This window comes from Cinclus cinclus, chromosome 28 (genome assembly GCF_963662255.1).
Source record: "Cinclus cinclus chromosome 28, bCinCin1.1, whole genome shotgun sequence".
In the NCBI taxonomy this organism is placed as follows: Eukaryota; Metazoa; Chordata; class Aves; order Passeriformes; family Cinclidae; genus Cinclus; species Cinclus cinclus.
Window position 1 is genome coordinate 1115032 of NC_085073.1, and position 23552 is coordinate 1138583.

Sequence of the window (23552 nt, forward strand, 5' to 3'; positions counted from 1 at the left end):
ATAATTCATCTTCCAGTCAACATTAAGAAAAAGGAATTTAAAGAGGGGAAGAGTAATAGTATGAAGTCTAATTGAAAAGTATTGTCTTGGCCAAAAAAGCTCATCTCACAGCAAGGGATCCCCTTAGAAGAAAATAAAGAATCCGGCTACCACAGTCCAGGGAGCTCTTATTGACTCCAGGTGTCTTTCATGACTTTGTAACACACTGCAGAAAATGGGCCTGAATAGAGGGTACAAAGGGAGAAACAGGAGCAGGCTAAGCTGCATTAGAAATGGGCGAATGTGCCCTGGGGAAGAAATGCAACGTAGTTACTGTTTTCTACAGCCATTTTTGCCCACCTGACATCCCTCCTACCTCCATCGAGGCTAAAGACAGACTGGGAGGTGAAAGGCATTATTTAAGGTATTTCCATGTCCTGAGGCCGCACATAATTACAAAGTATTTGTTTCTAGAGTAAGTCACAGCAGCACCAGTATAAGCATCTCCAGCTACAATAAACCACTGACCCAAAATCTCGATGGCTGAAGTTCAGGACCTTGTCAGCATCTGGCAGCAGCACACACTGAAGTAAGTGTACCAAGAACACTCAATACCCTGGTTTTGGGAGAAAGGACTTTATTGTGTTGCAGCCTGTAGAACTCAATCCTTCTTTGCAGCAGCTTTCCTCATGGCTGCCAGAACGTTACTGAGTTCCTCCCGCTTCCTCTTGGCCCGAATGTGAGTGCCAACCTGCAGAGAGAGAGCAGAGCTGTCAGTTTTTACCAGTGCAGACTGGACAGACTGGGACTGCTGCAGGCATTGCTTTCATCACACCTCAAAACCAGGTAGGATGGTAAAGTCCTGGAAAGACAGATCCAACCTCCAGCCAGGAGTTTGCCATAACATCTCAGTAGTACCTCAACACAGTTATCTGAGACACCAAAGGGGCTGCTTTTAGCTTTCATAACCATTACAACTCAAGGAACCACATCTGAAGTCTCCTGCTTAATGGTACCCAACCTCCATCACTACCACTCTTCCCCACACCATACATGAAAACCATGGGAAAATAGCATGACAAGCCTAAATCCTTGAGCTTGGGGCCTTTTTGGCAAAGTTTCTTTTGCATCCAGGTCCTGCTCTCCCACCCACCCCAAGGAACATTCTCTCCACTTCACCATATTGCACCAATAACTTCCAAAAAAAAAGAGAAAAAATAAAGGTAATTAATTAAAAAGCCAAATATTCCTAAAGGAGGGCAGAAAGTGGACATAGTAGTTTCTGCCATCGTTAGCTGATTGACCCACCCGCTTCTTGATAAACTTCAGAGCACGTTTGTCCTTGGACACTTTCAGCAACTCCATTGCACGTCGCTCATAGGGTGCGAAGCCACAGACTTCTCTGATCATGTCTCGCACAAACTTGGTGTGTTTGGTCAGGCGCTGTGGGAAGGGAGGGAGGATGCAGGTTACAAGGCACTACACAGACTGATGCAGTGGGGACTGCAAGGGGCTGTGGCATACTCTCAACTAGGCCTCAAAACCAGCCCATGCTGTTGGCAAGTCCCAAGAAAACTTAATCCCTGGCAGATCCTGCAGAGCATGAGAGCTTGGCCAGGTGTGCCAGTCTGTCTTCAGGCTCAGATCCGGATGTGTCACACACCGGCATGGATCAGCATTTCTGGAAAAAGCAGGACCATGAGCTACCCAGGGTTTGCACTGTAACACACGTTGGACACCACGGCTACACAGAACATTTAAAAAGAATAAGTAATAGGTCCAGATACATTCATGTACCATAACAGGCATCTATGAGACCTGGACAGCTCCTAGTAGGGAAATTCCGGGCAGTTTTGTGGGGGATTGCCTGTTACCAAGAGAAGCAGAATAGGAGAGACTCCAGAAGGCACACAGCTTTTAGTCACCCGCTGCCCTTCCCGGCTGAGCCCACCGGACGGCCGGCTCCGGTTTATCGAGCCTCGCCCGCCCCACTGTCACGGGCAGCGCGCGGGTTCGGAGCCCTCCCGTCCTCCCACAGCGAAAGCGCCGAGCCGCCGCCCGGCGGAAAGGGGCTGGAGGCGAGGGGCGGCCCCGCGCCGGACACACGAACATAAACCCGCTGCGCACCAGGGGAACCGGGCCCGTTCGCCCCCGCGAAGAGTCTCATACTCACCCCGCGGCGGCGACACTGCCGGGGCTTGGACACGTTCTTGGTCACCTTGTAGCCCTTGTTAAGGCCGACGGCCATGGGGTAGCGGATGGCCATGGCTACGACGCCCGGGCCCGATGGACGCGGATGGAAACAAACCCGACGGGCCTCACCTACACCGCACGGATGGCGCCGCGCCGGAAGGAGCGAGCGCGCGCGGGATACCGGGAGGGGGCCATTTCCGGCGGCAGGCGGGGCCGAGGGCGCGCGAGGGAAAAGACGAGGGAGATGGCGGCCCCTAGCGGCACGGCCGGTGCGCTATAGGGTCTGGGGGATCGCCCCGCGGTGTGTGGGTGTGGGGGGACAGCGGGGATGAGGCGGGAATCACTCCGCAGCGGGGGGTCCGGCAGAACTGCTGGTTCCCCTCAGCTGCGGCCGGGGTGCTCGGAGTGCCGGCCCCACAGGAGCACACAGCCTCGCACTTACAGACTTTTTCTCCATAAATTATAACTTTGGTATCGCTTGACCTGGGTCTTACTAGGTTTGACAGACGAGCCTAAAGGAACAGATTAAACGATTTTGTTGGAATAAAAGGTACTTGATTTTCTTACCTCTGAAAAAGACCTGAGGTGAACATGTGCAACTTAACTGTTTTCTGCTTTCAAAGACAATTCTATTTAATTTTTTGGAATGGAAAATACTTACTTGAAATTGAAAATCTTGGATTTTGAAAAACAAATTACAGAATTTTACATCCTGCTATAGAACTCATCTTTGCATGGCTGGCTCCTATCATCCCAAGGCAGTGGTCCCAGTTCACCCACTCAGAGCTGCTGCATGCCCTCATGGCACAGATTCCAGCAGTGAGGAAAGTTCGTGGCTTAGGCAGTGGGACAGGTTTGACTTCGATACCTTTCTCCACAGGAGGGTAGAGTATGAACAGGAGTCCACAGGGTGAGGTGACTGTCCTACACAGGCAGAAGGAGCTGCCTTTCTTAAGTATTTACTGATGTTTCTGAAAGTCAGCAAAGAAAAATTGCAAATACCAATTTTGTTGTCAGTCTGCACCTCTAAAATCAACATGAGTTTGATATCATCTTTGCTACTGAGAACTATCGCATAGGACAGCTTGTAAAGGTCTCCCCATCCCAACAAGCTCTGTGTCCCTCACAGGAGGAGCTGCTGCAGCCCCGGGCTGGAGGAGGCATCACCTCTCCTGTCACCTTTCCTGCCACTGCCTGGAGCTGCCTTAGGGTGGCTGCTCACTTCCAAAGAAGGGCCTTTACCTGCTCTGGCTCTGTGACTTCATCAGGTACAAGTGGCCCTAAAATAAACGCTTGCCTGGAAAAGGAGGTGGCGCCTGCTGCTTCCCTCTGCCTGGTCTGTGTGCACCAACCCATTAGCAGTATCTGCATGGGGCTCTTCCCTCTCACACTGTGCCTGTTGCTACCTTCCCCTCAGGATATCTCTTCCATTCATGCAGAAACATATGATCTACAGTTCCCAAACTCCCCATAGTTTTCTCATCATTTGACTTTTCTATGCTGCACTGGACACACCTCAAACCCTGCCTTTTCCCCAAGACAAGCATTCTTGCCTCCTATCATTGCCTGCACAAGTGCCTAATAGAAAATCCAGCTTTTCAGTTTCCAGAAGCTTTTGCCCCATTCCAACATTCCTATATTCCTTCCTCCACATTCCCAGCATTTGCAAATGTTTTGCATCTCAGCTGAATCCTTGGATTCTGCATTACACCCCTTCACTCTTATTACTTTCCTAGAGGCATTACAAGTAAGGTGTTACCCATCAGGTGAGCCCAAGGACAGGGAAGCAGAAAAAAGATAGGTAATGTAATCCTTGAGATTGGAGCTGAATCCAAAGCTGGAACAGACTGGCTTTGCTGAGATGAACATGGAGGGCTCAGTGGACCATAAACAGGCTGAACAACTGTAGTGTGTCTTGACTGCTGCAGGGATGTCCTGGGCTGCATGGACAGACACACCTGGCAGGGACCAGGAAGGGTCTTTACCTGACACTCATTAGATCACATCAGTGGTGCTGTGTTCATCCCTTGCAATGTAAGGAAAATCTTTGATACACTGGAGTAAGCTCAGAGGAAAGCCATAAAGATGTCTGAGGCCTGGAGCATGAGCAGCAGTTGAAGGAACGAGACTTTTTCAGCCTGGAGGAGAAGGTAGAAGTGAGCTGAGGTAGATGTAAAACAGCTACCTGAATTTCTGGTTGATCAATAGAGAACAAATATAAAGAGATCCATCCCAATGTTGAGCAAGTACAACAGGAGGCCAGACTGACTGAGTAGAAATTTCTGGATCACACTTAAATACAAAAATTAAGAATGTGGGCATTGGAAGCAGCATCAAAATACCCAAGAGACATACACATGCATTGCATGGACATCAGGAAGAGAACTGGAAAAGTCAGAGTTCCTCTTGACCTCCTTTCCTGAAGACCAAGGAAAGAAGGAAAACTGCAGCACCTTATCCTCCCCAGTCTGCTCCAGGTTTATGAAGAACCTGCTGTGGGTTAGGATTTTTTTTTTTTTTTTTTTCTCTTCTTTTTCTCTCAGGGATTTTTCTCCCATCTGTTGCTTAGAGACGGTAACTAACTACTGGTACTTAAGAGACAAAAGAAGTGGCAAACGTAAGAAGGAAGGGTCCAGCTGCACTCTTGTAGCTGAGGGGTATTTCTTTTGGCTGAGATATCAGGCATTTTGGCTGGGTGGTGAGGGCCTGAGCTCAGCTCTTCTCTCTCTTTCTCAATCTCTCTCTCTCTCTCTCTCTCTCTCTCTCTCTCTCTCGGGATTGGAGGGAGCAGTCGAGCTCACCGCGGAGTCCAGCTCGTTACTGTTTTCTCCTACAGTAAGTGAGGCTTTTGCTCGTACGAGCAACCGTTGCATTGGGACCTTACTAACACCATACCTCACTGGAAAGGACCCTCACCATCTACTCGGGTGCCTCAGGGGAACCCCAGCATCCCTGAGCCAGGCCGGGACACCCCTGGGCTCCTTCTACAGCGGCAGAGTATCTGTAACATTTCCTTTACTACTCCAGGACTCTGCACATCCTTGCCTTCCCATCTTGCTACTGTTATAAATGAGAAACAAAGTCTCGATTTTAGCAAAATTTAGATTGCTTCATTTGATATAGATGGAGCAAGCAGCGCTGGGGAACCTGAGGGGTCACCGCCCACTCCATGCTCCATCGAACCTTGGTTTGCAGCTCCTTTTTATAGTATGGTTTTCCTTGTAGTCTCTGGACAGTTTGTCAAGCAGCCATGTGGTCTTGGTAGATAAGGAACAGTAGACATGGGGGGTCTGGTCTTAACAGATAGGTTGGGATTGATTACACCAAGGCAGGAAATCTGGTATCGCAAAATCTTTCAGGCTGCAATTGATTATACAAAGGCAGGAAATCTGATTTTGCGAAATCTTTCAGGCCTTGGGAAACCCCCATTTTACAAACTGGTATCAAATACAATTTACTAAAAAACACAATATTCATAACAGGGGGATTTAAACCGAATGATTTAATCATATATATTTTTCTCTATCTAATGTCCATGCTTCATTTCAGACCTAAGTATTCTGGTTTACACAAACTCCAATGCTTTTATGATTAACACAAATCTTTCATCAATTATCACACTACTCAGAGGTTCCTGCTGCCGCTTCTTTTGCTATCCTCTTCTGAGGGTACCAGGACCAGCTGCCCGCTGAGGGTTTGCAAAGGAAGCCGCTGTCTCTCTCTCACCTGCCATTGCCGTGTGGAGAGGTGGCTCAGCTCGCACCACAGCGCCCCCTGCAGCCGTGGGGGAATCATCGCACCTGCCCTGCCTGGCAGGGAGCCACCAGAGCCCCTGCTGGCTGGGATGGGAACTGCACCAACGGGGAAAGTGCCTGCAGCAGAGAGAAGGCTGGGACTGACTGGGTCTGTGGTTCTGGCTGGGACTGACTGGGTCTGTGGTTCTGGCTGGGACTGACTGGGTCTGTGGTGCTGGCTGGGACTGACTGGGTCTGTGGTGCTGGCTGGGACTGACTGGGTCTGTGGTTCTGGCTGGGACTGGCTGGGTCTGTGGCTCTGGCTGGGACTGACTGGGTCTGTGGTGCTGGGACTGACTGGGTCTGTGGCTCTGGCTGTCACTGGGTCTGTGGCTCTGGCTGGGACTGACTGGGTCTGTGGTGCTGGGACTGACTGGGTCTGTGGCTCTGGCTGTCACTGGGTCTGTGGCTCTGGCTGGGACTGACTGGGTCTGTGGCTCTGGCTGGGACTGACTGGGTCTGTGGTTCTGGCTGGGACTGGCTGGGTCTGTGGCTCTGGCTGTCACTGGGTCTGTGGCTCTGGCTGGGACTGACTGGGTCTGTGGTTCTGGCTGGGACTGACTGGGTCTGTGGCTCTGGCTGTCACTGGGTCTGTGGCTCTGGCTGGGACTGACTGGGTCTGTGGCTCTGGCTGTCACTGGGTCTGTGGTTCTGGCTGGGACTGGCTGGGTCTGTGGCTCTGGCTGGGACTGACTGGGTCTGTGGCTCTGGCTGGGACTGACTGGGTCTGTGGTTCTGGCTGGGACTGGCTGGGTCTGTGGCTCTGGCTGGGACTGACTGGGTCTGTGGTTCTGGCTGTCACTGGGTCTGTGGTTCTGTTTGTTGTTGCTGCTGCTGTTGTTTTTTGTATGTCTTATTATACACATATGTATGCAGGTAATGAACTGTTATTCCTTTTCCCATATCTTTGTCTGAAAGCCCTGTAAGTTCAAAATTAAAATAATTTGAAGGGAAAGGGATCACATTTTCCATTCCAAGGGAGGTTCCCACCTGCCTTGGCAGACACCTGTCTCTCAGACCACATGCTTTCTCTGTCTCAAGACAGATTGTGCTAGGGAAGACCAGGGCCTCCCCTTGAAATGGAGCTAATAAATCCCTCCTTCTGAATTAGTATAATTTTGAAATTAAGGGGCTCTCAGGCAAAGATATGGGGATAGGAATAACAGTTCTTTACTAGTATATCTAACAAGACAAACAAAACAACAAGAACTGAAATTAACAACAAACAGAACAGTAACCCAGTTCCAGTCCTTCTCGGCCACAGGCAGCCTTCCCTGAATTGTACCTACAGTCACCACTGGCAGTGAGCACTGACAGGCTCCCAGTGGACAGGGCAGATGCGATGATCCAGCGCAGCTTGAAGGGTAGCTGGGGGTGATGGTCGTGGTATCTGAGATGGGAAGAGATGGAGGAGAAGCAGGATGCTCAGAAAACAGCAAGCTGAAGCAGGAGGACATCCAAGCAGGGGTGCTGGGTCCAGCAACAGAAGAGGCAGCTCCCTCCCGGTGTTGGGATGGTGGGGGGTGTAGCAATGACCTTTCTCCTCCACAGCCAAAAGCAAGAGAGTGAGCAACTGCCTTCCACCCTCCTTTACCTGCTTCCAATCTCGCAGTGTTGCTCCCCCCCCAGCCCTCCAAGAGAGAAATTCCAAAAAAATCAGGCAGGCTCTCACTCCCCCATCTCAATGTCTCAAGGACCTAGCCATCAGTGCTCCTTAGCATGTCAATAGGAAAAAAATTCCACAGGCAAAGAGGAAAGGAAAAAAACAACCCCCAACACAGATGAAGTTTATTTTTGTCCTCTTTTCCAACTAAGGAATCAGCACAACCTATGGCCTGCCTGACAGAGGCACAGGATGCACAGCTGAATGGTGGTGCCTGGGACCCCACTGTCTTCTGAACCTAAAGCTCATCCTGCTCACTGCAGAGGTATGGTTTCTTAAAACAGGCAAACACATCAGATACAAACTGATTTCCACCTGTCCATTTAAGTGCATTCATCTTTCAGCCAGCCCCCTTCTTGACACCATGGCTAAAAAGCCACACACACCTTCCAAGATCCACCACCTGCAGCTATGGAAAGGCAGAGCTCCCCTTCCCTCCTGCTAGGGGAGCCAGAATTCCCAGAGGGTCACTGCGAAGCCTGTACCCACCAACAAATTGTTGTATAACATTGAATGAAAGATGCTCTCACAGGATATGCTCCCATAACTGGCACAGTGGGGGAAGGCCTTTACCCATCAATTCCAAGTATTAACTGAATCATCTCCCCAGAAGGGAGGAGAACAGGCAAGACAATAGCCTGATACTGCTCAGCAGTGCTCTGCCTTCCTGTCTTACCCTTTCTTGGCCAAGGCCTTACAAGATGCAGGTATTTGCATTTGCCAACATCTAGACCTAGTTGTCTGCTAGATATCTTCCAGGAGGCAGCATGGGTCACCCTGTAAGCCAGCAGCCCCAAGGAGGCTGGTAAAGGCTGGTCATAGGGAAGGCAGGCAGGAGACAGGCTCAGCCTCATGCCTAAATCCAGGCTACCTTAAATTCACAGGCTACTGTCTTATGTTAATTAACAAAATATGCATCGCAACCAATGTGAATGAATTTCAGCACCATTCCCATAGGTAGCCAGAAGCTTTCCCTTTGAGCTGAAAGGATTTTGCTCTCAATGTCTGGTTGCTTCTTGTCTTTCAAAGACTTCTGGAAGTGCCCCTTCCCCAGTGCATCCTGGCTGTCCCACTTCGGGCCTCTGGACCTCAAACAGCTGAAAGCCCCACTCACTTCTGCAAGGCTCAGGGCTGTGTGGTTCTGCCCTGTGCTTCACATGTCTATGCACTTGGTGTTTCCCCAAGTGGTGAAGCCTCTCTGTCATCCAGGAAATAATTACTTACAACAGCATCCAGCAAAAATTTCTGCACAGGGTTCATCATACACAGTATTTCTGCAACTGTGGCCCTCTCAATCAGAGATGGAATTACTCCCATGCACAACAGAACACAGCTCTGAAAAGAGGATGTGGGGACAAGAGAAATGATAACATCTCTCTTTATCAGCTAAGAAGTGGCTGTGAGACACAAAACCTGTGATGATGATGATGATGATGATGATGATGATGATGAGAAAGGCCTCTCTTGTGGGCACGCAGTGCTGTGTTGACCCTGCTTGGGCACTTGATGGTAGTTGCCACCAATGCTCCACTGTACTCTTTCATTGTCCTGTTTTGGGCAGGAGAGAGCTGGACAAAGGTATATTCAGACTTTGTTGGTAAGATGACAGAGGTGGAGGAGTCCCTGGTGTGTAATAGAACCAGTGAGCAATATCAGAGCCAAACCAAGTCTTCTTTGCTTAAACTTCTTGGTGTGACAGCTACAGATGGTCTGTAAGCTGCACAGATAAAAATGGCCATAACAGACCTCAACTCGACCAACCAAGTTCATTAGAGAATAGAAGTAAACAAGTCCCTGGGTAAGATAATGATAGGATGGATTCGAACTCAAACAGGGGGCCCAGAGTGTTGCGAGGAGCGACTGGAGTCAAACATGTAACACTCATAGAGTTATGGTGAATGCTCAACTTTATTATACAAGCTGTTGTCTTTTATAAAGTTCTGACATACCTGCATGTGCTCACGTGCCACTACTTTATTGGCTACAAACAACTGTTCACACGCTACGACTACCCTACTGATTGGTTACAGCATTTTATATTTTTGTTCTACTTTCTTGCTCTTGTGATTAGCACATCCTGGCTTGCTTTCTCACTCTTGCCACCTGTTTATCTCTTATTCTGAGTCCAAGGCCATCGTGTCCTTGCTAGTACTAAAATAGCCCGATTTATCCCAACACTGCAAAGCGAGCTCTCTGCGGCCTCACTGGTCCAGAAACTCCTCCATACCAAGCCAATCCCATTCAATCATGAATGCAGATATCTGACTGGGCAGTGAGCTGGGTGGACCTCAACCAATCAGGTGTGTAAGCGTGGGAAATTTGAATCCCCTATAAAAGGGGGCATCCATTAATAAACTTTGGCTGTTATTACACAAACTCGGTGTTTTCAGTTGTGTACCTGTCTCCAAAATTGTGACACCTTGGTAGGGAAGTAAAGGTCACCACAAAGTATTCACTGCTACCTCTTTTAATAAAAACAGCCCTCTCCCACTGGAATGATCCTGCTGCCTTTGGATGCTGTCTTTGTCCCACATGGTGATTACTGCAGCACAGAGGCCTGCTGCAGTGATCTCAGCTCAGCCAGGCCAGCCACTGGTTGCCTTGTGTTCCTCACTGGCGCTCTCTGAGTTTTTAAGCCCTGATGTGAGGCAGTCAGAAACTTGAACACTGTCTTTGGTATGGTTTAGCAGTTAGGTTCAAGCAAATTTTTAAACAAAACAATGTGCTTCACATCATATCACAGGACAGTTTTCACAGTGGTCCTTGGGTCTTCCAGGTAAAAGAGTTTGGACCTGACTTTAAAGAAAATGCTGCTGTTAGTAAGTAAACTGCAGTCCAGACAGTCTCCCCTAGAAGTATTTGATAATTTGCAAGACTTCACAGCCAGATCAGAAACCAACAGCCTCTATCACCTAAAACAGAAGAAACAGCAGGCTAAATCCTTCTCCTATATCACCCCACATGCAAGGGCACCAGCAGCTCTGTTCAAGCCACTGTCTCCCTTCTGGAGCAGCACATGTGCATGGACACACAGAGGAGCCATGCACCTGCCCTCCTGTGAGGAGGGGAAAGGCAGCTGCCCCTGCAGTAGCTCCCTGGTCACCACATATAACAACCATGAACAGGGAAGCCTGCCTGTATTTCTGATGTTCCGTTTCTTTTACAGCACATACACACTGCTAAAGTTGTTATCCATGTTGGCACAGACAGCAACTGTTCCCAAATCCAGCTGCTCTATTTAAAACTGGAAAACAACCCTTGCCTGTGCCTTGGAACCTCGGCTTAATTATGGTTTCTGACCACCTGGCCAGTCCAACTGCTTGTTCTGCCTGAACAGAGGACACATCTGCAGCTGCCAGTTTGGACAAGTTGGTCCTGTCTTCTGAAGGAAAGGATTTAACCCTTCTGGGGCTGCACTGGCCCTTACAACACTGATATTACAGCCTGAGCTAACAGCCTCACCTCTGCTGCCATGCAATGGAATTCCATAATTTTGCATCCACTTCTGCAATTATAGATGGCTTACCTTTAGTCTTCCAAGTTGCTCATCACTTCCAAGTGAAAAGTATATCCTTGGATAAACAACATTTTTCATGTCATTGAGAAGCCAATGTCCTGCCTTCTCTGAGGGATCCACACAAAAGGAGTTCCCCCCTACAGCCACTTCACAGGGAATTCTACGCTGTTCACTGGGCCACTGCATGGAGTGGCAAGAAGGACATTCCCTCCTTGTTGGTCTTGCTGAGGATGGAAAGGTATCAGCCTTATCAGATGGGAAAGGCCATTTACAGACCCACAGATTTCCCTTGGAAGTAGTCACTTTGAACAAATGCAAGTTCCATGTGTATTCTTGCTGGCTTTTATAAGGTGGCCAATGCTTTGCAATGGCTGGATGCCATGGAGCTAGGAATGGCTTCTGGTGATGGCGTCATGCCTCAGTCCCTTGGTGGGCCAGCTGAAAGTCACTGCTGTCAAGGGGGAGCAGGATGGATGGTGTGGGTGGAGAAGCCAGGGGACATTGCCCCTTTGGGCAGTGCCAGGAGGCTGGATGGACTCTTCCCACTTGTCACTCTGTACTAGTGGGGTCCTGAGCTGTCCAGACATAAAGAGCTTCCAGAGAGAGGCAGGAGCACAAACCGGCATCTCAATGGAGCTGTGAGGACCTCAGATTTCAGATGTTTGAAGCTGGCTCTCATTTCTAGCTTGGTGTGTTCTTGGCCTCCCATACTGCTCCATTACCCAGTACGTTGGTTTGGTTTTTGGTGGGGAAGGTGGGGGGGCACATGGGTAGCTTCCATGAGAAGTTGCTAGAAGCTTCCACCATGTCTGACATAGCCAGTCTCTGATGGCTCTGAAGATGGACATGCTGCTGGCCCAGTTAGGGATGTTGGAAATGCCTCTGTGACAACATGTTCAAGAAGAAAATCAAAGTAGCACACACAGAGTTTTTTTGCAGGGATAGTCAAGCACTGTCAAAGGAGCCATTCCCGCTGTGATGTTTAGTGATGCACCCCTGTAGCTGCAGCCATCTTGGTGTGGCCTGCAGTGAGCCTTGCCCATCTGGCCACGCCTAGCCAACCGTGCTGCAGGCAAAAAGGGCAGGAGCAGCAGCAGCAGCTTCCCCTTCCCAGTATGAATGGGAGGAGAGGCATTCAGAGGCATTCAGTGCTATGGCAGCAGGGCCACACGGCCAGCATCAAAAGTGTGATGAGCAATTCCCTGACGTGGAACCTAGACGAGATCAACTTCTTGGCACTGTGGGATCCTGCAGGAATCTTTGAATTAGTGGAACTTGTTGACAATGGTACCTACAAGCAGCAGTTTTTCTTCTAGTTAGAGAAGAGGAGGAAGTGAAGACTCATGAGGGAAAACAACACGGCAGCGCCAAGGTCAGTGGTAAAGAAAGAGGAGGAGGAGGTGCTTCAAGTGACATAGCCAAGATTCCTCTATAAGCCGTAGTGAGTCCTATGGTCAAACAAACTGTCCCTTGTAATGCATGAAGTCCACGGGGGATGAAGAGATCCATTCGCAGCCTGTGGGAAAAGTGCTCACACCAGAGTGGGTGGATGTCAGAAAAACCTGTGATCTAGTGGGAGACCTGAACAGAGAGAGAGGGTCCCTGATTCCAGAGATAGAGAGAGAGGGCCATTGCTTCCAAACTAGAGCAGCCTATCCTTAAAAGACTGCACTCTGTAGATGAGTGACTTGTGCCACAACAGTTTTGGGATGACTGTTTGCCCGTGGGAGGGACCTCATGGCATAGCAGAGCAAAGACTTCTCTCCCTGAAGGAACAGAAAAGGACCTTGAGTGATGAACTGACCAAAACCCCCATGTCATGTCTCCCTGCATTGTTGGTGGGAAGGAGGGAGGGGCTGGGGAAGAAAAAAGGTGTTTTAAGCACTTATTTTACTTCTCATTATCCCCCTCTGACTGTCAATAATAGATTTAATTTATACCTTTAAATTTAAGCCTGTTTTGCCCTTCAGAATGCTTTTCTCCTAGTCCTTAACTCATTAGCCCGTCACTGATTTTTTTTCCCTCTCCTTTCCCAACTCCAGCAGGAGAGAGTAAGCAAATGACTCTTGTGGGTACCTGGCATTTAGCCAGTGTCAAACCACAACATCCAGCTAGGAGTGCTCCTCCAGGCCCAGCATGCAGCTGTTGGCTGTGGAGGAACAGGGTGCAGGAGAAGGGGTTGCCAGCATGAACCTGTGGGGAACCTGACTGTGAAGGGGAGGTTGCACGGGAAGGTGTGTTGAGGTGCTCAGTCTGTGGCACGGACAAGAGACATGGGCAGCAGTCACAGCCAGTGAAGCAGACAACTACTGCAAACTGTTATGCCCTGCACAGGTGTACCCACGTAGCTGCTGCAGAGGAAGGAGGCATATCTGCAGAGGTAGAGTGCTTGTGTGAAGGATTGTTCACCATTCTGGCACAAGCTTTCCTGCAGCCTCAAGGTGACCTGGGCTCATTTACTTGAGCAGCCCCAGGTTCTTCTTGTAAGAGAAGCTGTTTGCACACTGCCTACCCAGACTGAGTCCTGCTGAGCAAGGAGGACTTTGAGTGGCCATGGTGGAGGCGAGAAGAACTCCTCTTCATTCTCCAGTGACACCATTCCAGAGAAGCAGCTGTGTGTGAGCTGACTCTCAGCTGTGCTATTTGCTTGTACCATATGCCACCAGGCAGCTACAAAGCAGTTTTTCATGACTGATCTCATAACACAACATGGTTAACAAAAGCTTAGAACTCCAACATTTCTTACCCCTTATTTGTATTGATGGATTACCTGTCCATGCTTCATCCTTGCAGACTAGGAGCATCTGCAGAGTCTGGGGCCTACCTGTGACCTTCTTCAGGGCAGGAAGCTGTCACTCGTTACTGAGGTACTCAAGTCAGAGGAAGTCAGAAAAGCAGAAAGAATGATGCAAAGCTTGAGGAAGATGGGGGAACTGCAAAGGGGAAGTCCTTCCTAGAGTGAGTTAATTCAGACAAAGACTCATAAATGGGACAAGGATTGCAGGGACATCCTGGCAAGACTGTTTCCTAGGAAGATAAGAGTAATGGGAGTATCCATCTTCCAAGGAGGTGTTGGTCCTTCCTTGTATATATCCCAACAGCAAAGTCCTGTAGAAAGCAAATATTACTATTTCTTTTACATGAGAAGGTATTTTTGACAAGAACAAACAGGAAAATTGGTCGTGAATTGGTTAGTGTGGCCAGAGTGCTGCCTGTAATTGACACCAAAGGAGAAATGTTCAGGGTGAGAAGGAAAAAACTAGATGAAAAAGTAAAGTTAAAGAGATTTATGTAACAACAGAGCAAAAGTAAAGGGCTCAGTAGTCACAGTGCCCATGGATGGCTCCCAGAAATTTTCTCCTTCTGGGAGTCCTAGAAGGACTCCAAATATATCCTGAGGCTAGCTGAGCACCTCTAGGCACTACAATGGAAGGTGCCCAGGCACTACACTGGAAGGACTCCCAGCTCCTTGCCAGATGTAAGGTGAAGGTATTCTCCCCATTGGCCTCAGGCCAGTCCTCCAGACCCTGCCACTGGGTGGATGGCCACTGAACCAGAACAGCCAGTAATGTACCATCCAAACATATTTGTATAGCAGGGGTAGAGAGGGAAAATAGTGATTTATTTTCTGCAACATGCTACCTTGACAGGCTTGAGCACATTCGAGCTTCTGCTCCTCCAGGCCCAGTCAGACCAGCCCAATACTGCCACAGAAGAGAGAATGCACACTTCTAGCTATTGGCACTATGACTCCTGCAAGTGGAGGCTCATCTACACCATGCTCACCATGCATCACTGACTTAACTCTTAACTGCTTTTTAAGTTAAATTGTAAAATCAAGTATAAACTGTCAATGGCCTCACTGACCATGTAGCCTCAAATTGATATCTCTGCCTTCCTCCATTCTGAGGCCATTTAAGGTTCTGCAGTTTCCTAGCACTTGCTGACTTCCCACTCCAAATGTGCTATAAAAATGCAAATCCAAGCAACAGCTGCATTATGGTTTATCAATTGCTTTCTTATTACCCAGCAAGCACTAGATTAATTCTATGTTAAAGCTGAGTAGGAGTCTCACATATCAGGTGTTTTCAGGTAGACCATTCTCAAAGATAACTGCCAAATTGGAACTAGAACTCAAGCAGGCCTTAAGGATGTGGCCACATGTGCTATGGGGGTTGCACACACCTGCACTAGGCTGGGGATCATCTCTGTTAATGGTGTGAGTAAATCCCCAGAGATGGATGATGCTCTGAATCATTTATGATGCCACACTGCTGGCCTTTTACACTGTGCCAGTAAAACTGGGGCACTATTTCCTGGTATATTGAAGGAGAACTGGTCTCCTTGGCACACAGGAAGGACTATCAGTGAATCCATACCACTTGTTAGCTCTCTACCATTTGGAAAGCTCAACATTTTGAACACAGCAGTTGTTTTTCTGGATTCTATGGCGTTATACCTTTTGCATTTGAAGAAGCTCAGATGTTCAGTCAGAGCAGGCCCAACCTTAAATTCCTGCACTTGGGCAGATTACCCACCAAGAGAGGACATCCACCCAGCCACCAAGCAATGGTTCTGATCTTTTCAGGGCAGTTTTCTGCATGCCAGCCTGTCACACTATACTACATAGGACCATGCCAAAGATATTTATTTGTACATTCATGATTTCTGCAGACAGTGTAAAACAAATTAAATCCTCCAGATCTATGCTATTCTCATACCTAGAACTGGGGTTTAGCAGTGCAGAGGAAGCCTGCAAATATTGCCATAAAAAACCACAAAACCTTTTCCTCATTTGCTGTAGCTCCTGCCCATTTACTCCATCCAAGCAAATCTCTTTCATGGCTGCCCAAAACATCTGATTCTTGCACCTGCCCAACCACGTGCATTCTTATTGTTATGGTGCTAAAGAAAGAATTTATGTGATGCCACTGGCCTTCAATATTCAATATAGATCACAGGCTGCAGGGTCTCTTCTGACTGTACCAAACTCAAGACAGCAAATGGCTTTCTGCTGTAGATTCATGGTTAGCCAGGACTGTTCTTTAGGGACAGGCAACTCCAACACAAGGGTTAACTGAGACAGTGCTCTAGCACTTCACTGTTGTCCCCAGCTGTGGACTGGAAAAACGTTTTCCAGTGAGAGAGATGTACTGACAGCCCCTAAAAGGACCCCAAGAGAAATTAAGAGGGACTTTGGACAAGGGCATAGACAAGGGGGAATGGCTTCCCACTGCCAGAGAGCAGGGTTAGATGGAATACTGAGAAGGAATTCTTCCCTGTGAGGATGGTGAGGTCATGGCACAGGTTGTCCAGAACAACTGTGGCTGCCCCTAGATCCCGGGAAGCGTCCAAGGCCAGGTTGGATAGAGCTTGGAGCAACCTGTGGAAAGTAGAAGGTGTTCCGGCCCATGGCAGACAGTTGGAACAAGATGAGCTTTAACTTCCCTTCCAATACAGACCCAAAACAATCAGTGATTCTATTATTCTGTGACCTGAAAGCCAGGTGCAAAGAGCTACTCCATGAAACTCTAAACATACAGACATTAACTGAATGGTTTTCATGGTCATCTTGGTTGTGTTGCAAGATCATTATGAAGCTTAATAAATTATCCTTCATATAATACTTTGAGATCTTGGGTGGAGCACACTTTGGAGTTGCAGAAAGCAATTCTCTCACCTCCTTGATTAATCTTGTAATATGCCCAAGAGAGACTGATCCCATGCACATACCTTGTTATGTCCCCTGGCCTATCTTCTTCCTTCTCACATACTCTGTAAACTTTACCTTTGACAGAACCTCTGGCTTAATCAGCACTCCCAAACACATTTAGCATGTTACAGCACATGATGGGATAAGTAGATAATTCTCGTTCAAAGTGGAGCCAAGGGTTTCTACTTTGACCTTTCTACACTAAAAACTGAACTCCACTGGGAGCTGGTTTGTTTATTTAATAGCATAGGACTGAAATATCTCTTTCCAGTGAGACCATGACAAAGGTTGAGCCAGCCTGGCTAGACATGAGGAACAGAACAGGTTACTGCAGCTGCTCAAGGAAAATATGTAAATAACTCTAAGGTGGTGGGCACCTAGCCAGCTGCATCTGGGCTGTGGATTTGAAAATTAAGCACCAAATGGTTGTTTTGGGAAAAAAAACTGGGTTTGTTTTCATTATCATGCAGATGAGTGCCAGGCTTTATATAATAACAATACAGGGGTGTGAGCATTGCATGCTGTCCTCCCACAGCTCCACTGCGGTGGCAATGATTTAAGTGATTCTTGGAGCAGAACTGGGATTGCTCCTGGCTGACACTGCGAGCTTTTTGAACTCAGATGAACTGCATTCAGAGCCAGTCCCCACTCTCCTTCACTGTGCTTTCCAAACAGCCAAATGGCTAAACGATGATGGGCTTGCACATGAAATGAGGGAACCTGAACTCCACAGGTTGCTGAGAATTGGTGCTACCCTGGCAGTTGGATCCCTGAAAGTCTAATGAGAATAAAATCCAGCTCTGTATGTGAAAGCAAAACTCACAGTGTTAGAGATTATTTGACCTATATTTCATTAAACTGATGTGAATAATCTTTACCTTGATTTTAGAGTACAGTTAATATTTGTTTCTTTAAACAGCAGTGGCTCTGCACAGGCACGCCCATGGTTCTGGCTCCAAAGGTTGCCACAGTCTGACTGGAAGGAAGCAGTGAAATTTTCTGCTATGTGGCCAGCTCATCTTTTTTCAGTGATGCTTTCATGGTATATTAAACTGCAAAGAAATCTGTCTTCCTATTAGTTTGGAAGAATTCCTGAATTTTGGGGAGCCAGGGGGGGTGAAACACAGTAGGTGATGCTACCCTGAAGGCTGGTGTATCCCACCACACACCTGCTCCTGCACCTACGGAAGACTGTGAATGAGCTGTACTGCAGAAAGCCTCTCTGGCGCCTGTGTTACAGACGGGGCTCGTTTTAGTATGTGCTATGTCCTAGTTTGAAAGACAGGTGGCTGACAAGGAAAGTGGGAACCTCTCTTGGAATGGAAAATGTGATCCAATTATTTCCAAATTATTATTATAACTTTGAAATTATGGCTCATTCAGGGAAAGATATGGGTAAAATAATAATAAAAGAATAACAGTTCTACAGTTATTTACTAGTGTGTATATATAGATATACTAGTGTGTGTATAACAAGGCAAACAAAAAACAACTGCAGCAACAAACAGAACCACAAACCCTGTCACAGCCAGAACCACAAACCCTGTCACAACCAGAACCACAGATCCAGTGACAGCCAGAAACACAGACCCAGTGACAGCCAGAACCACAGACCCAGCCAGTCCCAGCCAGAGCCACAGACCCAGCCAGTCCCAGCCAGAGCCACAGACCCAGTGACAGCCAGAACCACAGACCCAGTCAGTCCCAGCACCACAGACCCAGCCAGTCCCAGCCAGAACCACAGACCCAGTCAGTCCCAGCCAGAGCCACAGACCCAGTGACAGCCAGAACCACAGACCCAGTCAGTCCCAGCACCACAGACCCAGTCAGTCCCAGCCAGAGCCACAGACCCAGTCAGTCCCAGCCAGAACCACAGACCCAGCCAGTCCCAGCCAGAACCACAGACCCAGTGACAGCCAGAGCCACAGACCCAGTCAGTCCCAGCCAGAACCACAGACCCAGTCAGTCCCAGCCAGAACCACAGATCCAGTCAGTCCCAGCCAGAGCCACAGACCCAGCCAGTCCCAGCCAGAACCACAGACCCAGTCAGTCCCAGCCAGAACCACAGACCCAGTCAGTCCCAGCCAGCACCACAGACCCAGTCAGTCCCAGCCAGAACCACAGACCCAGCCAGTCCCAGCCAGAACCACAGACCCAGTCAGTCCCAGCCAGCACCACAGACCCAGTCAGTCCCAGCCAGAACCACAGACCCAGCCAGTCCCAGCCAGAACCACAGACCCAGCCAGTCCCAGCCAGAACCACAGACCCAGTCAGTCCCAGCCAGAACCACAGACCCAGTCAGTCCCAGCCTTCTCTCTGCTGCAGGCACTTTCCCCGTTGGTGCAGTTCCCATCCCAGCCAGCAGGGGCTCTGGTGGCTCCCTGCCAGGCAGGGCAGGTGCGATGATTCCCCCACGGCTGCAGGGGGCGCTGTGGTGCGAGCTGAGCCACCTCTCCACACGGCAATGGCAGGTGAGAGAGAGACAGCGGCTTCCTTTGCAAACCCTCAGCGGGCAGCTGGTCCTGGTACCCTCAGAAGAGGATAGCAAAAGAAGCGGCAGCAGGAACCTCTGAGTAGCAAAATGGGAAGGCAGAGATGTGCAAAATCCTGGAGTACTAAAGGAAATGTTTCAGAAACTTTGCAGATGTAGCAGGTGCCCAGGGGTGTCAGTGGCAGGGCTGGGCAGTGGCAGTCTGGCTCCCGAGCACAGTGGGGAGAGGATCTCTCAGAGGGGGAGAGGGCTCAGGAATCCTAGGGTTTCCCCTGAAGCACCCAACTAGATGGTGAGGCAGGTGTTAATAAGGTCCCAGTTCAGTTTCTGCTGTCACGAGCAGAGGCTCACCCCACGACAGAAGAAGCAGGACTGGGAGCCCAGCCCGGCTCCCACAGTGGCAGTGAATTCCTTTCCCCAGGCAGCAGCTACAGCCCTCCTCCTCTGAAGCAGCAGCCCCAGCTCCATCTTTTACCAGCGGAATTCTCTCAGTATCTCTGCCCCTCCAAGAGAAACCCTCACATAAGAGCAGTGCAGCCAGATGCCCTCCTCTCCCCTGAGCTTGGCAACTTCTTCTGCCTCTCTTAAACCCGGTCATTACTGCTCCTTAGCAACAAAAATGGGGGAAAATTCCCTAAGAGAAAAGAAAACCAAAATGAAAAACCTTTAACTACATGCTATTATAAGCAAATCACTCTGTAGAAAAATGACAAAGTAGAATTGTGGAATGTCAGGGAGCCCTAGCACTGACCCCTCAGCATCTTCTTTTACCCCTTTTCTGTAGAGATGGGGGGAAATGTGAAATGTTTTTTGAATTGTATTCTCATTTATGATCACATGAGGGTCTGGCTCCAGTACAAGAGTCCAAAGGACCACACTTAGAAGTTACTCACCTTACTCCCACAAAAGAGAGAACAATTCCAAGCGCCAACCAGAATTCTCTCTGTCATCTCTTGGTTGACACTTCCCCCAGTGTGATGCAGCTTGAATTCTCCCTCAGTAAGAAGGTAAATGCTGTAGCAAAAGAATACTATTTTTTTTAAACTCCTGTCAAACACTAGATGCTGGATTCAGAAAAAAATACATCCTCTACACATTACGGTGTGATGTCTTGTCTTGGGGAAAAAACCCTTGTCCTACAGACAGTCTGCTGTTTGCTTTAACCCCACAACTGTTTGGCATGTTCGTCTCTGCTGTTTTTTACATCTCAGCAAACTTTCTCATAGTGCATGAGGAAGGTTTCATCCACAACTCATGGTATTCTATTCACTTTCTCTACTTGCTTTAGTGCTTTCTGTCCTGACACTGCTGGAAACAATTTGATTCAATGAAAGATGAAATGCAGGGGCAGAACTCTGTGGTGAGGTATGAGTACTTCTTCCAGTCTTGGAGTCATTGCTAGCAATTTTTTGAGCACTAATGCTGAGGCCAGATTGAATTTGGACTGATAGGAAAATGTTATGTGATATATGTTCAATCCTTTCTCCTTCCTGAAATTAATGACAATATCTGAGACAATCAATGAAACACTGTCTGGCTGTTTGAGCAAGGTGAAGAACATGAGGCGGGGGGGTGGGGGGGGAAGGGTGTCAGGCAAGATAGAAATAATCCTATTCAAGACATAAAAACAAAAGAGTGCAAAATGAGAAAGGGGAGAGCATGGTAGCAGCTGCTGAGAAACCAAAGCAGTTAAGAAATAGCAGTGGAAATCCTTTATCTCCATATTTGTGAAAATGTCAGTCATTATGAAATCTCAGAATCAGAAAATTTGTTACACCCAAATGTACAGGAAACCAGTCAACGAATGGGAAGGTGCTCTGCATCAAAGGGTACACAAGGTTTTCCTTTGTCTTTATTATGTACTGGAAGCAATTCCTTCATTTTTCTGGCAGAAGGCACACTCCAGAGTTAAACAGAGACTGCCTCTACTGTCTGTCTCTGACATCCCAAAAATTTAATCTTATCCTATGCAGTCAGATATGTTGCAAGTGCCTTTGAACTAGAGCTTCAATGCTAAGCCCAGGGCTCTTCCAAGTTCCTGACTTTGTATCAGGGTGGGACTTGCACTTGCAGCAGCTTTCTCCTCTGCTCCACTTTCCACAAAGAGAAAACCTGGGAGAGTGGGCAAGGCAGGAGCTGCAGTGTACTCTGAACAGGTTCCCAATCTGAATGCCCAGGAATTCAGCCCCAGGGATTGCCATGATTCTGTTTTCCCAGCCAGGTAAGGCTGACACATCCCTACACCATCCCTTTGTCAAACACTAAATTATTTTGTCTTGGGATAACAGATCCATTCTACCTGCTCAAAACAGGAGTTTATTGTAAAATTGTTTTGGATAGCAAAGACCTGTTAATGTCTTTAATGAAAAACTAATTGCTAAATATTAAGAGATGAGTCACCATATTGACTGTGGTTCAATATTAAATCCCTATTTTTGGAGGGATCCAAGAACACCAGTATTTAAACAGATGCCAAAAACACAACTGAAACATGTGTTGCACTCCTTGGAAAACACAGCTGATGAGTGGGCACTCAGCTTTTGCACTTGCCTTTCTTCCTTGATGCTTTCCCTCCCCATCTCACCCCCAAACCATTCTCTTCATTTTAGAAGAGACAGGAAAAGTGAACACACATATTGTGCTCAAAAGGGGAGACTGGCATCAGGGATGAAAGTGTGCAAGTGTCCAGGTTACTGCTAAAGAAAGGAACTTTCTGACAAACGTAGAAAATATCAGGTATTATTATTTATGCGTATTTCAGGAACTATATTTTGAAACAAACAAACAAAACAAACAAAATTACTGCAATATAGTTGATAGCAACACTATGAAAATACCCAGTAACCGTAGAAGGAAAAAACATCCCAAAGCACACAAACTCTTGAAACATTCAAAGTTTCTGAGCCATTTCCTAAAAATATCTGAGGGCTCAACTTCATGAACAAAGGCAATGTATATCTGATTAACATTATCAATCAAAATTAGGCAAAAAAGCTTAAAAGAACTTCTAAAATATGACAGATGCACAGACAATCACGTCAAATCACAAGAGAAGTGAGCTAACCCAAAAATACTTTCAGCATTTCTAAATGAGAGGCTTTCAGCATTCCTAAAATATTTTTTCGTGACTTAATGCAATCAGAGTTTATAGCTGGTCTTCCACAAATTTGCTAGTGTTGGAAACTGAATGTTAAAGAGAGAAAAAGTTCAGCCTAAGTGCACGGCTTGATGCTCAAGGACATTTTTTTGGTTTGCTCGGTGGAAGACGGTGCTGTTACAGACGACACGGACTGCGTGGGGCAGGAGATGGGACAGGAGAAGGGGCAGAGACTGGGGCTGGAGCCGGTCCAGCAGCACTTCGGTTACAGTTTGCAGACAGGCGCCAAAATTCAAAACACGCACTATATTGTACCTCAACTCCCAAGTCTGGCTGAAACAAAGAGCAGGAAACGGACGGGGCACAATCCGACCTCCCTGCGAGCAGCGACCGCAGGACCCTGGGATTTGTAGTCTCTGCGCTCTGCTTCCTTCCCAGACTCGGTCACAAAGCTGAGTTTCACGCGAAGTCGCACATCCTATCATCAGATCTCAGTGGCGGCGCCCTGCCGGCAGTGACCCTCATGTAGAGAGGTTTTGTCTTTCAGAAAGCACACGGGGAATGATCTTGCTTGCATTTTAGCTGTCACTTGTAAACACTCTCTGGGGGCACCCACTGATAACCGCAGCTCCACAGACTGGTGTGGAAATTCCCACCCTTAGCTCTTGGTAGGAGATGGAGGAGAAGGGGCACTCAGTGCTGTCCCGGGAGAGGTGATGCCCGGGCAGGTGGGACAGGCACTCTGTTGTCTCATAGCAGCCAAGACAAATTCTTTTGTATCAGATGCGCATTTTGAGGCAAATGCAATCAGAGGACTCATGCAGTGATTGCTGGAGAAACTTACTGCTATTTGCCCTCATGGATATTGAGCATCTAGAATTCCTGGGTTTATTCCAAGGTTTCCCATTTTGAGATGTACTTGATATTAGATTTTCACATAAAGATAATTTTATTATGAGACCAAATACCTACTACCTACATATTTATCGTGGGTAGGTTTTCACATTGTATGCTGTATTTTCTTGCTGTCTTTCCTGTTTCTCTATCCAGACCTATGCTCCCATCTTTGCATACTGCTCTTGCTAACTTTTCTCTTTGGTCTTCA

The 23552-nt window shown here is 47.9% G+C and overlaps 1 protein-coding gene across 1 annotated transcript; it reads right to left on the reverse strand.

The window, feature by feature from the left end:
- Positions 1-591: 591 nt before the first annotated feature.
- On the reverse strand, positions 592-2333 carry RPL36 (ribosomal protein L36). Its single transcript, XM_062510424.1, has 3 exons — positions 2153-2333; positions 1288-1422; positions 592-730 (listed from the first exon to the last, which is right to left on the reverse strand). The coding sequence occupies exons 1-3, from the start codon at positions 2243-2245 to the stop codon at positions 641-643; spliced, it is 318 nt and encodes a 105-aa protein (XP_062366408.1). The 5' UTR covers positions 2246-2333; the 3' UTR covers positions 592-640.
- Between the last annotated feature and the right edge of the window lie 21219 nt (positions 2334-23552).

Excerpts from the sequence above, each read along its gene's own strand:
- RPL36 (XM_062510424.1), bottom strand. The coding sequence starts at position 2,245 with ATGGCCATCCGCTACCCCATGGCCGTCGGCCTTAACAAGGGCTACAAG. Across the intron at positions 1,423-2,152 it reads GGCAGTGTCGCCGCCGCGGG|CGCCTGACCAAACACACCAA; the intron begins GTGAGTATGAGA and ends CCCTTCCCACAG. Across the intron at positions 731-1,287 it reads TGAAGTTTATCAAGAAGCGG|GTTGGCACTCACATTCGGGC; the intron begins GTGGGTCAATCA and ends CTCTCTCTGCAG.